This window comes from Chenopodium album, chromosome 12, assembly GCF_948465745.1.
Source record: "Chenopodium album chromosome 12, dcCheAlbu1.1, whole genome shotgun sequence".
In the NCBI taxonomy this organism is placed as follows: Eukaryota; Viridiplantae; Streptophyta; class Magnoliopsida; order Caryophyllales; family Amaranthaceae; genus Chenopodium; species Chenopodium album.
The window spans coordinates 15,579,514-15,595,242 of NC_137845.1; the positions used below are offsets into that span (position 1 = coordinate 15,579,514).

Genomic DNA, 15,729 nt, shown 5'->3' on the forward strand with positions numbered 1-15,729 from the left:
ATGATAGTGTCTTATGAGTATTTCATGACATTATTTGAAAGTTTTATGTCCTACTACCACAATCAAGATACATTTATGAAAATATTAGAAAATTGATAGTTAAAAATATAAGATAAGAATATATGAAATGAAAATTTGTTAGAAATAACTTAATAAATAAATTAATATTTATCCCAATCATTCTACCCATTCCACTCAATCAACAACTCAATCCCATAAGCTCCCAAAGTCCCAATGAAGAAAGAGGTTGATAATACTCCTTCCAAGAAAGCTAAGATGAAAGAAATGAAGGGAAAAGCAAAGATACATCAAAAGGTAGATGATGTTAATGAGTTAGTAGTTTCTCTTCGTAGTACTTCTAAAACTTTTGGGAAATTTTTGAGGGCATAAATGCAACTCTTGGCACTATGGCAAATTCATGGTCCAAAGCCGAAGAAAGGAAGCAAAAAATGGATGATGATGTGAATAAGGTGTTGGAAGAAGTTATGAAATTAGATGGTGTTTCTCCTTTTGTTGAAACCCATTGTAGCCCACTTGTGAGTGTCCCATATTGGAGAAAGAGGAGAGGTGGTTCCACTTTATAAGGTAGAGGAGTAACTCCTACTATTGCCAATTGGTTTTAGTATGAAAGCTCTGAATCCTAGTTTGTGGACCAAACTTTCCTCCTCCTTGTCCGGGTTCCCCAAGCCCATTTCATATTGTCTCGAAATTTAACTCCTTCGGGATCCTTAGAGGTGGCAACGACTCTCATGGCTGATAAACATAAGCTTTGAATATTTTTTCAAGCTCCAACTAACTTGAATATGTGAATGTTGGTTTAGTAGTGATTAGGACTACAATTGGTAGCGAGGACTTGTGTTCGATCCCCTGCAACAATAATTGGGAGGGGACTGAAACCTAACCACCCAAAACTAATTCCTGAATCTGGATTAGCCCAAAGGGTGAACCAGGTGGAACAAAAAAAAAAAAAAAAAAAAAAAGGGTAGATGGGAGCATTGTAGATAACTACAATGTATGGCCTTTGGAACTAAATTAAGGCTTATGGGTGCTTGAAACACCATATTTTGTGCCCCTTGATAGTTGGAGTATTGTTGGTAAACTAGTTGAATGTTATGTTTTGGTACTAATTTTAGGCCCTGTTAGATCTTCTAATTTGCATTTTGAAGTGATTCCTTTCTATTAAAAAAACCAAACAAGAACAAAGGGAGTATAGTTTAACCGATTTCTTTTCATGTTAAACCAAATAAATGAAAAGGAAATAGTGATTGATTCCTTTCCCCCCTCTTATTTGTTTCTTTTCCACTCCATTTCCATTATTCGAACCAAACACCCCTTATAATAATGTACGAAGTATGAGATTAGTCATGTTAGTCCTCATAGTATGTATCAATTAAAAATTACACATTAATTAAAATACGATTAAACTCATTACAAATTATAAGTTGCCCTTAAAGAAATTAAGGTAATCATAAAATTAGTTAAAATTAATTACCATCAAATTGACTGTTTTATAATAAAATTAATGTAAACCAATTGGTCATATTTATTCCATGTGAACTTACACTTAAAGGATTTTTTTTAAAAAGATGTCGTTACTTAGCTTGTATCAAAGATTCAAAGTTGGACTCAACTCCTCAAGCGACCTATATTGGCATTTTTAGCTTATCTTTGATACTAAGATAATTTATTGTTACAGATTTATAGTATCTATACACCATTATTATTTATTTAATAGTTTCGAAATTTTACTTTCATATAGCTAGTGTTTGTACTAATAGACACCTTTGTTAGCACCTCATTGTACCAAAAATGCACTAGAACTTATCATATCACACGGGTTGAATTGGATTCAAAATGTCCATATAGTTATATTTATATTAACTTAACTTTCATATTAGCTAGGTTTACAATTTTGTATGAATAAGTTACTATCCTAAATTAAGCTTCAACATAATAGGGTTTTCTTTGGACTATGAACATTTCCATTATCTAACCAAGCACCCCCATAGTGTTAAATGACCATGGCAAGGAACGAATGAATCATTTAACATAATAGGAATCCTAAAGTTAGCTAGATAAGTGCTGTACTAATAGAAAGGAATCATTTACTATCATAAATTAAGCTTCAAAAGTAATATTAAGCTTCAAAAGTATTAGTTAAATGATTCCTTGTTCCCTTCTTAATTATTTTCTCTCGATTTCATCCTCATTATCTAACAACACCCCCATAGTGTAGATTTTTGCTCTCTCCCAATGGTGGATCGGAGTGCCTTATTATGGGGAGTGGATTGTTGTTGTAATTGTTTGTCCCCTTTATTATTGTTTGCATTTTAAGTTTATTAAAAAGTCTCTTATGTTTTGCATGTAAATAAGTTCATTGGCCTAGTTAAGATTTGTGTGGGATCCCAATAACTATCAAATAACTTTTCAAATATGTTCAAATGAATCAACTTGATGAAATTTATCCATCTCCATTGTTGTAACAAATTGTTAGATCATTATATAAATGCGTGAGATATATGTATATTCTAGCAATACGTGCGAAAGATTTTTATTTGATTCAATAAATATATGTGCTTGAGATATATATTCCAGCGACTCGATGTACCACAATTCATTGCAAGCCTATTCATTGATCATTTTATTTTAATTTATTTGATTCAGTTTTCTGTGTTTGTTGAAGTTAGATTTTCTTTGCAGATATTTTTTATGTCACTTTATTAAAATATATAATTGATTTTTTGTTAAAAGAAAAAACCCCTACTATATTATGTACATTCATTGAATCAAGTGGAAAATAATATAATATGTTGTAGTTGAAGGGGGTATATAACTTAATCAGTTGGTAACAAGAGACATAAATTCTTCAACAAAATAAAACATACATCAAATCGTTTATCTTTTGTTTAAAGAAAACAAGCATCCGAGGCATCACATTAGACTTTGAAAGGCTAACAATTAACAACGTAACTACCTCTCTAGGCTGGCTTGGATCATCTTCCTCACATGCATGGCTTATTAGGGTATTACAAGACACAGTACTAACTGTCAAATTTACAACACATCTTTCTTTATCTATCTCTCATCTAGTATCACCATCTTTTCATACTTTATCTTTACCTCTCTATTATGGTGTACGTTTCAGAGTTTTGGATGATGAGGAAATGAGGATGATATTAGTTTTTTCGATAAATTAGTATCCTATTATTTGTTTAACATTGTTGTTCCTTTTTTTATTGGACATGACTGTTAACACGTAAAGTTGACAAGTATTATCTTTAAGCATATATATCTCAATAAAATAAAGAAAAAAGATTAATATATATATATATATATATATATATATATATATATATATATATATATATATATATATATATATATTCAAATCCAACATCATGTGAAATCTTCACAATTGATTTTTAACGAAAAATATCTAAATAAAGTATGATTATAGAATAAGGCAAGATTGCCTTCAACACCTTAAATTATAGCTTAAGTGTACTCATCACCTTAAAATTTGACTAGTAGAACACCATCAACTAATAATTGAGGTGCAATGCGTGCTAGTAAATCAGTAATTAATGGGTATTTTAGACACTCAAACTGAGACATTTTTGGTAACCAAAGGGTAATTGATGGCACATGTTTCACCCATACCTCAATCAATAATTGACAGTGTTCTAGCTACTAGTCAAAGTTCAAGGTGTTGGTTATATCCAAACTATAATTCAGGGTTTTGAGACCCTTTTTTCCACAAAAATTCAAAATAAGGACTTGTTCTGATTTACTAAAATGAGCTGAACTAAACTGAACTGATTGGAGCTGAAGTGAACTGAACTGATTGGAGCTGAAATAAACTGAATTGAATATTTTATGAGAAAAGGAAATTAAATTAGGAACTGAACTGAACTGAAATGAATTGAAGTGAAGTGAAGTGATTGGAGCTGAACTGAAAATAAGCTACAGAGAACAGGCCCTAAAGCATGTGAATAGATTAAAATGTCAAAGTAGCACAACCCTTAAAAATTGAACTACTAGATGAACATGTACATTCCTTTATTCTTTCCTATGCAATTGTATATGTCGAAGGAGAATCTAATCACGTACAAACTCCTTTTCTCTCAATTCAAAGCTTTTAGCTACTAAAAGAGAGTTTTATGCTAATATAGCACTTTTAGATGTTTGGTTGGTATGTTATTTGTCCTTAATCACACAAGACATAACATATCATTGTTGTTTATTAATCTCTTAATTAGCCAATTAGACAACAAAAACCAAATCTAGGCTTTTTTTAAAAAAAATAATATATTATATAATAGTCATTTTTTTATCAAACATGTTATCACCAAAATTTAGAGAAGATAGGGAGTTCAAAAGGTTAAATAGCAATCACTACTTCAAAGTATGGTTTTTGACAAGGCTAACACACCGACATTAAAATGATTTTATCACTACAATAATCGTATGAACTTTTACCATAAAACAAATAATGCTCAAACCTTTCAAAAGTAAATTTACATGTACCATAGCATAGGTGATTTATTTAGAATCCAAAGGAATTCCACAAAAATTAGACACCTTATCCTCGAGTTTGGAAATCAAGAACCCCTTAAGTTACATCACTTGGAATGCATGTGCTTAATGTTGGTAAAAATATCCTAAAATCCAAGATATAATATTTAATGGGGGAGATGTTAAAGATTTCGCTGTACTAGTTGCACAATGGTACGGAGACATAATCAACCTTAGATGCACAATATCCTGGTAACAAATGCCGTCCGCAATTAACACAACTACTTTCAAATCCGTGTGCCCAAACTCGAGGGGTGAGTAATGAATAGGACTATAGGAGGCCAAAGGATTATATTTTTGTAAGAGTGAGGGATAATTTAAGTGGTTAAAGCTCCCCCCTCCTCTACCGATTTCAGGTTATTCTAGGATCGTTTCTTAAAACTTGTCCTTGTGACTCTCTTAACACCCTAAAATAAAAAAGGATTATATTTTTGTGAACAAAGAAAACAGAAACAAATGAAAAAAAAAAAAAAAAAAAAAAACACTTGCGTTTTGATGTTAGAGGGTGTGGGTCGTCATATAACTTTACCGGCCAAAATTTCTAAAGCGGGTGTGAATCAAGAATAAATTTATTTGAAGCCTCAAAATTATTGGGTGCGTGGATGTTTGCCTGTTTAGCTAGAGGCTCGCCCTCCCCATCGGGTAAAGAGGAGGGCAAAGGTAAACACTAAGGTGCAAAGTATTCTCATATAATGCACAAAATGTATGTACATGGTACGTAACATGGTACAATATAACACACTTGAAAGCTGTTCTAATCTGGAGGCTCGATCAACTCCGTGGATATTAATGCAAGGCTATGCTCAATAGAGGCAAAGATTAAGAGAGCATGATAACTTATTACGTGTGGAATAAGCCAATAATCGATCGAGTTGGTTCTCTAGTGAGCTAGAGAGGAGAGAATGGAATAGAGGTTGCATTGCTCGATTAAACAGAATTACCAATTCTCCCTCTCATAGTTCACCACGAGCTAGTTCTCTACTTAGGGTGATTGAAATTCAAAATACAAAGGAAACTTAATTAGTCCAAAGTATAGAGACCTTAACTCAAAAACCTATCATCCAAATCCGGAGTAGTCCTAAGGATGGTTGACCTTTTTCGTAGTTGGTTGCCTTCATCATTTACAGTTACATTTTTCCCGTTTAAGAATGCTGAGTACCATCTCTGAGACAGCTTAGCATACCTGGTCCGTTTTGGATCATGAAAATCAACATAGTACAGACCAAAGCTGTATTTGTAGCCGTATAACACCTCGAATAGATCCACAAATGACCAAACAAAGTACCCTTTTGTATTTGATCCATTTCTGCAAACAAATTGAGGAACACAAAGAAATCAGAAAGTTGTATGTGGATTTCGACAGACTGATGCATTGATCGATATAATTAAAAACCAGCTCTCACAATTTAAGCTAAGAATTTTAATAGGTATATGCAGTAAATCAGTAATCATAGTTGATTATGCTCAATTATATACAGATTGATTACTGAGGTTTAGCAGAACTGTCATCTGTATTCATAATCTACTTCCTTCGCCTTCATTTTCACATTTCAATTCAGAAAATTGAAACCTAGTATATAAATCTTACCTCACAGCATCGAGCACACCTCCAATATGAGCTTGCAAATACTCTACCCTCGATAAATCATATAGTGTGGTACGATGCTCTGTCACTTGACCTGCAGGAAGTTTCATAACAAAACTCGGTTAATAAAAATTGTTATGAACATATGATAAAGTAATTTTTATGAATGTTTTTAATTTTTGTAGAAAGAGAACAAAATATCGAACCATTTTCATATATATAAATCTTAGGATTATTGTAAACATCTTTGAAATATTCCAAAAGTCCTTGCAGAGCCCATGGTATATTTGGGAACGTAGTCTGGGAGAAAAAGGTAAAATGTATTATACGATCAATAAATATAGCGAAATCATAACACAACTGGGTAAATATAGTTCCCTACCACTTCAGTTGGTGAATCACTTGTATAATTATAATCTGCAAAAGATGAAATTAAGATCAGCTTATACATATAATTCGATATGTAATATAGGAATTTCAGCCTATTCATCAGTCCAACAATCTCTGTTAATGACATTTTATTCAGTAAGATCACTATGTATAACCGATGAAATGAAATTAGTCAGTCTTATAAGACATACAGACACTTTTTATTGCCGTGTCAGCTAGATAATCCCTTGGCTCCGGGGTAAGGCTTGTGTGTGAGATCAACATAGCAGTGTAGTAATTCACTGCAATAAAGTCAAATGATCCTTTCACCAAATCTGATTGTTTTTTGGTGAAAACAGGAATCCAGAAGCCAGCATTTTCCTTCATTATTTTCGGGTAATCTCCATACATTAAGGGATGCATGAACCTGGTGGTCAATGAAACATATAGCCACTTAACACGTCTCGCTTGAGTCTAAATACAAAGTAAGTATTAAGCTCCAAGGCATTTTAACATCAGAGTAATATGAAATTACCAGCCAACAGAAAATTCACGTGCTCTCTGTGTTGCAACCACATCTTCAGTAGAATCTGTTGAAGGAATATAATGGTAGGTATAAAGACTGAACCCTATTTGGCCGAGTTGTTTAGCCTGCATAAATAAACAATGTGATTGTTTTGACTTACAAATCAAAGCACGACGAAAATGTGCCTAACAATATAGCATAAAGGAAGCGAAAATGATCAAGAAAAAAGCATGTGTGTCTAGATTATGAAATAAATGTTTTTTTTAGTCAAACCTGATACTTCTCCTTGTAAAGTGAAGCAGCTGATGCATGAGCAAGCAACATGTTGTGAGCAGCAAGATATGGCTCAGTTGTTGAGTCTCCTTTCGTGCAATTAACTCCGAAAGGGTTATAACATCTACCAGGAGGTGAATTACCAACATCATAACCACCTAAAACGAATATATTGGCCTCATTGATAGTTGTCCAATAAAGAACTCTGTCCCCGAATTCTCTAAAGCAAACATCAGCATATGCAGTGAAATCTTCTCTGTTTCAACATATCAATATCAGAAACTCATACCAACCACTACCCTTCCTAGAATAATAAACGTCGATCATCCAGGTAGCATTCATTGGCTACATGGAGGAAAAGGTGTAGTATCTTTAAACATGAACACTTTTTTACTAAAAGAAAACAGTTTGTAACCGAGGTAATTAAAGAAACACATACATAATCCTCGCATTGATAAATCCTCCATATTCATCCTCCAACTCCTGTGGTGTATCTAAGTGCATTAATGTAACATGCGGTTGGATCCCTGCAGAATGAATCGAAACCATAACTATGCTATCCAATTCAAGTTAAAGATATATACAATAACCAATGTAATGCTCTATATTAATATGAACTTAAACATATAAGATTTTACCGCGACTGATGAGCTTATTGATTAGATTGTTGTAGTATTCCAAACCCTTGGGATTTAAACGTCCTCTGCCATCTGAAAGCGATATGATAACATCAAGAAATTGACTACAAATTAGCACTTTGATTTCATCGCTAGCATCTCAAGGATTTGACTTTTTTACCCGGTATTAGTCTTGACCATGAGATAGAGAATCTATATGCATCTAATCCTGTTTCTGCCATGAGTTCGACATCTTTCTGAATAGAAGATCAATCATCCAATACAAAAAGTTTGTCAATTATAATGTAGACACTTAAAACTAGTGTGACAATAATATTATACTCCGTAGTAATTCATAACACAGAAGACATGTAATATGGAGTAGAACTTTTGACACCTTGTAATTGTGATATGCATCAGATGTAACATCTCCAGTGCCTTGCAAATGTTTCCCTGAAATTTTCTTATTCTAGTTAAGTGATAAATTATTGCTTGCGACGTTGGAAAAAATAATTCCAATTCAAATAATCGTACGTTTATAATTAAATTTCTTATTCTTGTGTTTTTATAGTCTTAAAATTACTTATGAGTGCTATCTATCTTAGATTCTTTCTAGAGTAAATACCAAATTATAAACTTTTTAATCTTTTTACACTACAGTTTTAGCATGTAATGAAGAATCTCACTAATCAACAATTAACAGCCTTGACAACAAATTTCAATATTTTTGATTAAAAATTACTCTAGATTAGTTTTTGTGAATTTTATGGTGTAAAAGTAAAGGAAAACCCAGTGAACGTAAAATCAAAAACAATGAAATCGTGTAAAAAGTAATGGAACTGGAACTAGCTTGTAAAGATGCAATATTACGATAATGTTATTAATGACACCAGAAGCATATTTATCTTCCAATTTTGGTGATCCAAGGGTGACTTAGGGTCTGTTCACTTCAGCTTAATTTCAATTCAGTTCAGTTCAACTCAGCTCCAATCAATTCAGTTCAGGTCAACTCAACTCCTAATTTCCTTCTCTCTTAAAATCCAGTTCAGTTCAACTCAGCTCCAATCAGCTCAGCTCAGCTCAGCTCAGCTCACCTCACCTCACCTCACCTCACCTCACCACCTAATTTCCTTCTCTCATAAAATTCAGTTCAGTTCAACTCCTAATTTCTTTCTCTCGTAAAATATTCAGCTCAGTAAATATGAACAGGTCCTCAATAGGTTGATTTTTTGTTCTCATTTTAGGCCATGACCCTCACCAAATCTTAATTCAATTTGTAGTTTGACTACCAAAATTAATTTTGGCCAACATATACACTTGCCGTTTTTACCACAAAAATGTCATGCTCACTAGTTTCGTTGACTTATTTACAAAATTGGCACTTGATTTGCATTTTTTGTTTGACAAAAGATAACAAGTGTCCCTTAAGAGTTAGGTAACATTGGATATATTAAAGTAAAATAAATATTAATTCTATAGATTGACACGAGATGTTGACATACATTTAAACTTAAAATTAATATTTTAGGTAATATATTACTTCAATAATTGGTTTTTTAACGCCCCGAACGCTCAGTAGCAAGATCTTTTTGTATAAGGCCCTGTTTTTTTGAGTTTCTGAGTAGAGTAATGTAGGACAGGTGTCAACAGATTATTAATACTTAGCAGAGCAAAGAGGGTTTAGCGCAAGAGAACAGGGCTAAGTTGTTGGTAAATTTGTGATCACTCTATAATAATTAATGACAAGCCACAAACATGCATGTATATGGAGTAATTGTAAAGTTAATTGCTAAGATAATAAGTAAATAAAGGTTAAAGAAAAATACAAGAATGAGCAAAGGTATCAAAGACGCTAGCTTTCCTTCCATCTTCAAATGCTGCTCCCTCAACCTTCATAGTACCAATTTATCAAATTAATTATTCAAAATTTAAAATTTAAAATAACCCACAAAATTAAAGCTATTTAATTCACTAAAATAAATTTAATTTGCTCATAACAAAATGAAAAAATAAAATAACCTGATAAGAAGATGTACCAGAACCAAAGATAAAATCAGTTGGGAAATCGTAACGGTTATACAATTTAGCACCAACAATAATTAATTTTGCCGCCCAAATTAAAAATAAGGTAAAGCATAGAGGAAGATGAAACTCATGAAAGGAGTTTAACATTTTTTTTTTCCTTTCTTGCTCACTCACATAGTAGCCTCCGCTTTCTCGCTCCTATCATGGCTATGTATCACGAGTAAACATAAAATACGATCCCTAAAATTTGTCAAAAGTTTGATTTTGGTCCTTATACTTTCAAAAGTATGATTTTGGTCCCTCAATCACCAATGACTCATCAATTGTGGTGGCTAGTACAATGAGTCAGCAAATTTAAGGACATTGCCTTATTTTATTGCTGACTGGACTATAGTTTAGGGACTTCTAATGCTGACTGGACCAAAATTTAGGGACTTTGTCTTTTTTTTTTTTTTTTTTTTTTTCTCAATTGCTACTAAATATGTTAATTAACCATATATACCCTTAATTAATCTAAACTATTATTTCCCTTCAAAAAAAAAAAAAATCTAATACTATTATTTCTCTATCTAATATTGAATTTATTTAATTTCCCACATTAATTTTAATAACTTTATGTTTTTCTCTCCTCAACTTCTTACCTTCCCCATTTTTAAAGCTCCACTACCCTACATATCTAACCCACTTCCACCAGCACCACCCTCTCCCACCGGAACCTAAACCCCCACCAAAGCCACCAAATTCCCCAGTGTACTACTCCCACTAAAATCACCCAAAACTCAATCATTTCCTATGAAAACCGCCAAAACCCCCACCAACACCATCAACGAACCACCAACATTGCTGCCATAAAAAATGAAACACCAAAACCATCAACAACCCAACCAAAAACCATCAAAATCTCTATCACTCTCACCAAAACCATCACCACTCGCATTGAGATTGACCAATACCCCCATCACTCTCAGCGAAAACCACCTGCACCGCCACCACTCTACTGAAAACCACACACCACCTCTAGATTTTCAAGCCTTTAACTTACCAATACATCCAGATCTATAACCTATAAAATTATAAGTATATATTATTATCCAAACTTCAAGATGGTGGTCGTCTCGTGAACTTGACATGGGTTACTCCTTAATGTTTTTTTTCTTAAATTCAAAACTAATTGTTTTCGATTTGATTTTTTTATTTATTTTTTTTTTCAATTTGACTGGCTTTTCTAGATTTGTTGGAAATTTTGGTTTTTTTTTTTTGGTTTTTTTTTTATTAATTTTAAGACAGTTGTGGTGTAATGATGATGGTGACGGTGGTGGTTTATGTAGTGGCGGTGGATGTGGTGGTGGAGGTTACTATTGTGGTTTTATTTTTGGGGCAAAGCGAAGACCAAAGCGCGTCGTTTTATTTTTGTGGTGTTTCATTACGCCACATGTCTTGCTCAGTTTTTAAACTTTCCCCTTAAAAAATATCTAATGCCAAGGTTTCTAAACTTTCACCATTCTTTATATAAAATGACATGTCATATGAGCAAAGTCCCTAAACTTTCCCCTTCATTTGACAACTCAGCAATTTAGTCCCTAAACTTTGCCTAGTCATCAATTTTTTCGCCGGAATAAGTGTTTAGTGGTGGTGGAGGGACCAAAATCAAACTTTTGAAAGTTGAGGGACCTAAATCAAACTTATACCAAAGTTTAGGGACCGCATTTGGTCTTTACTCCTATGTATCACAAGTATTCTTGGGAATGCAACAATTTTATTAATTTCATTGGATACTGTCTCGGTTTTTTAAATACTCTCTCTTGGATACTACTCCTCTATTTTAATAATACTTGTACTTGTTTTATTTCTCTATGACGGAGTTTTAGAAGAAATGCTAGAAATTACTCTAATAAAATAATATGGAAGTGATGTCGCTTGGAAAAAAAAAAAATTTATATGAGGGGATTATTAATGGGAGAAAAAAAAAGAGTAAAATACTAGATTAGCTCCCGTGCGATGCACTGATATAATAAAAAAGAGAGCTATATAAAACAATACTCTATAAAAAAAAACATAGGCAAAAGCTAATGAGCGCCCCCGGGGCGTTAGTTAAGAGAATTAAAGTGCAAATATTATAGTAAAATTAACATTAATTACACCAAACGACGCGTGATTTTGTCATGCTTTTCTAACTTAATACCATTTCAACCAATATAATTACTCCTTATCTAACGCCTCGGGGCGCTCGTTAGCAAGATCCAAAAACATAAACTAATGTTTCATTGGGTGAATGGTTGCCAAAAGTTTTATTAAAAAATTGTGAAGTGTTTAATGTACAGTATTCTGTATTAAAATATTTTGAATTTAATATTTAGTTTTTTCCATAAAAAAATGTCAAAGAGAAAAAAAGTTTAGGCGGGAAAAAATTAAAGGAGAAGCTGACACGTGTACAATATGGATAAATTATTGATGCAGCGGTTGCTACTTTAGTATTAGTTATAGACTAGATAATACCTGAGTCATGCTCGATTTTTTAAATTATTGATATTTGAAATATAGAATTTTGTAGAGAAATTCGAATTATAACACAATAGTCAATTTCTCAATTATAATAATAGTATTAAAATAAATTATATTAATAATTGAAGGGGGTACGAATTTGAAATATATTATTGATGATTTGATGCCATATAATTTATAATTAAGTGATTCATATTCGTTTTAAGAAGAACAAATTGCATGCAAGATCCGTTAGTGGGGCTAGTAGAGTTTTTCTTTTCTTTTTTTATAAGGTAATGCATATAGGACATACTTGTAGTTTTTTTTTTTTTTTTTTTTTTTCCTCCTCCAAAAACCGAGCAAAACACTTTATTAATCAACCAACTGATTCAAATCATCTGTTACAAAATCAGAAATGCCACTAGGGACCTCCTCCATCCACATTCTAACATCATCAAAAGAAAGACTTAGTTTTGCTAACTCATGAGCAACCCGGTTACCATTCCTCTTCACAAACGAGAACGAACAAGCTTGGCTGCGAAGAACAAGCTGTAGAATATCATTAACAACAAGGCCACCAAAAAAAATTGGCCTTGTTTACCACCATAAAAAAAAAACTTGTTGGAAAATTAGTATTATGTGCACCATGGTACACCTATAAATAGGAGTATCACGTCTATACTTTTGAACATTTAATAAAAAAAAATTGAACATTTTACAAAAAAATTGAACATTTAGTAAAAAAATATGAACACGTCACAAAAACAGAACATAAACATGCAATTTTTATGTTCATATTTTATAAAAAAATGTTCATTTTGTATACAGTAAATGTTCAGTTTATATTACAAAACTATTGAATTATTACGAGTCATACAAATTTCTTTCAAAATTTGTCTAACTCGTAATAATTCAAAATTTGCGATTGTTCAGATTTTTTTACTAAATGTTCAAAATTTGTTATTATTCATATTTTTTTTACGAAATGTTCAAATTTTGCGATGTTCATATTTTTTTTACTAAATGTTCAAAATTCGCGGTTGTTCAGAATTTTTTTACTAAATGTTCAAAAGTATAGGCATGATACATTGCGATTGTTCAGATTTTTTAACTAACTGTTCAAAATTTGCGATGTTCAGATGTTGTTACAACATCTTCAAAATTAGCAATTGTTCAGATTTTTTTTACTAAATGTTCAAAAGTATTGATGTGGTGCAACTATTTCTAGGTGCACCATGGTGCATCTTAAAATTTGCGCTTGTTAGCTATTACTAGCTCCACTTTTAAAAGTTTTATTTTACTATCAAAAAGTATTTTTCAAAAATTGGCTTTTATCACCAATTAACGGATTCCATCCATGAATCCATTAGTAGGGCCCACTTTTTGGCATTTCCTCCATCACTTCCCTCAATCCTCCACCTCTCTCGATCCTCCAAGACTACCACCCAACGACATCAACGCCACTCTTGCCCGTAAAACCCATCCGCTAGTAGCACATAAAAGCAACCACCATCTGACTTCAATGGTGGAATAATTAGAAGGGGTACGAATTTTAGGCTAGATGACAATTTTTTTGGGGCTAGGGAGGGGGTCGGAATGTGATTTGGGCTAGGGAGAGGGTCGAAATTTGGTGGTGGCTAAGGAGAGGGTTGGAATTAGGTAGTGGTTAGGGAGGGGTCGAAATTTGGTGGTGGCTAGGGTTTTAGGGTGGTCAAAATTCGGTAGGAGGGGGTTTTAAGGGTGGTCGGAATTCGGTGGCTAGGGTTTTGGGGTCGGAATTTGGTGGAAGGGGGTCGGAATCCGGTGGAAGGGGGTCGGAATTCAGTGTGGCTAGGGATGGAAGGGATACTGGCGGTGGGGCTGGGAGCCATTCCGGCGGTGGCTAAGTCGGCTCGACAGTGGGGGTGTCGCCAGTTGGTGGCTGGGATTTTTTGTTTTTTAATTTTTTTTATAATTTTTTTTTTGTTTTTTTAATTTTTACACAATAATATGATGACACGTGTACATGGTAGGCCCGACTAACGGATTCATGGACGGAATTAGTTAGTTGGGGGTGATTGGTGGTAAAAGCCAACTTTAATTTTTTTGAGTGGTGGTAAAATAAAACTCTTAAATGTGAAGGTAGTAAAAGCCAATTATTGGTTTTTTTAAGGTGGTAAAATTCAATTTTTTATTTATTTTTATTTTTTATATTTTAATTGTGAGACTTACAATGTTTTAGATTACATATGAATCATAAAAGACGATTAAAACATAGCTTATAGATAATTTAAAAGTCAAGCCTATCATCGGAGAAAAAGAATGAAGGAAGTACAAATATAGGTTTCCTAAGAAGAAATTCTAACACAATCGAGTATTTAATTTCAACATATAAACATCCATTAGAATTGGAAAAGAAGAATTTCCTCAACATACATGATACATTTTCTCCTATAAAACCAAACTTAGTTTCTAAATTGAAGATCGAGCACCAATAGTTGTATCCTCTGCTTGATTCATTTGTATATTTGTAGTTGCGTTTTTACCCTTCAAAAATTGAGAGTACCATCTTTGAGAAAGTTTAGGGTGTCTTGTCAAATTTGGATAATTGTAATCGACATAGTATAGACCAAAAGTAGCATCGAAGCTAAACAATAGTTCATATACGTCCAAAAGTGACCATACAAAATATCCTTTAGTATTTGATCCATTTCTGCAATATAGAGAAAATTAAATGAGTTAAAGATTTATTATATAATTATTTCATCAATTTTTAACAATATAATATTCCACTAAAATACAACTAAAATGAATAGTGTTTCAAATAAAAAAATTCTTTGATATTGTTGTGATCACAATTTTACTCTTTTGTCTAAAACTCCACGCACACTTCAATTAGTGGGACATTTAAAAAGAATATAAAGTATGATAATTAAAGATATTCACAATGAAAATAGTGTATCAGTAAACGTAAATATTCAACCCTGAATGGATCTTGTGTTGCTGTACTATAGCTTTCCGCTTGACCTACAACAAATTTTGCATTTTAACTACAATTAATTTACAATCAAAATGTATTAATAAATTCAAAAGTGAGGAGAAAGGAAAAAAAGAATACCATTTTCATGGATATATATAAGAGGATTTTCATATACATCCTTGTAATACTCCAGAATTCGCTCAAAACCCCATGGTTCATTTGGAAACATAAACTATAATATGGATCACAATAAAAAAATGTAAGATACTAATTAATAGCACTGTCAAAACGGTTTGACAGTTCGGTTTCGGTTCGGTTT

At 32.7% G+C, this 15,729-nt stretch overlaps 1 protein-coding gene across 1 annotated transcript; it reads right to left on the reverse strand.

Moving 5' to 3' along the window:
• Positions 1 to 5,616: 5,616 nt before the first annotated feature.
• LOC145570968 (cyanidin 3-O-glucoside 5-O-glucosyltransferase (acyl-glucose)-like) lies at positions 5,617 to 10,120 on the reverse strand. The gene is made up of 13 exons (XM_081630081.1): positions 9,965 to 10,120; positions 9,772 to 9,835; positions 8,343 to 8,398; positions 8,127 to 8,202; positions 7,967 to 8,038; positions 7,768 to 7,855; positions 7,329 to 7,584; positions 7,065 to 7,180; positions 6,742 to 6,956; positions 6,543 to 6,577; positions 6,367 to 6,460; positions 6,164 to 6,254; positions 5,617 to 5,881 (listed from the first exon to the last, which is right to left on the reverse strand). The coding sequence occupies exons 1-13, from the start codon at positions 10,115 to 10,117 to the stop codon at positions 5,617 to 5,619; spliced, it is 1,581 nt and encodes a 526-aa protein (XP_081486207.1). The 5' UTR covers positions 10,118 to 10,120.
• Positions 10,121 to 15,729: the final 5,609 nt, after the last annotated feature.

Excerpts from the sequence above, each read along its gene's own strand:
- LOC145570968 (XM_081630081.1), bottom strand. The coding sequence starts at position 10,117 with ATGTTAAACTCCTTTCATGAGTTTCATCTTCCTCTATGCTTTACCTTA. Across the intron at positions 9,836-9,964 it reads CTGGTACATCTTCTTATCAG|GTTGAGGGAGCAGCATTTGA; the intron begins GTTATTTTATTT and ends GGTACTATGAAG. Across the intron at positions 5,882-6,163 it reads GGTGTGCTCGATGCTGTGAG|AAATGGATCAAATACAAAAG; the intron begins GTAAGATTTATA and ends ATTTGTTTGCAG.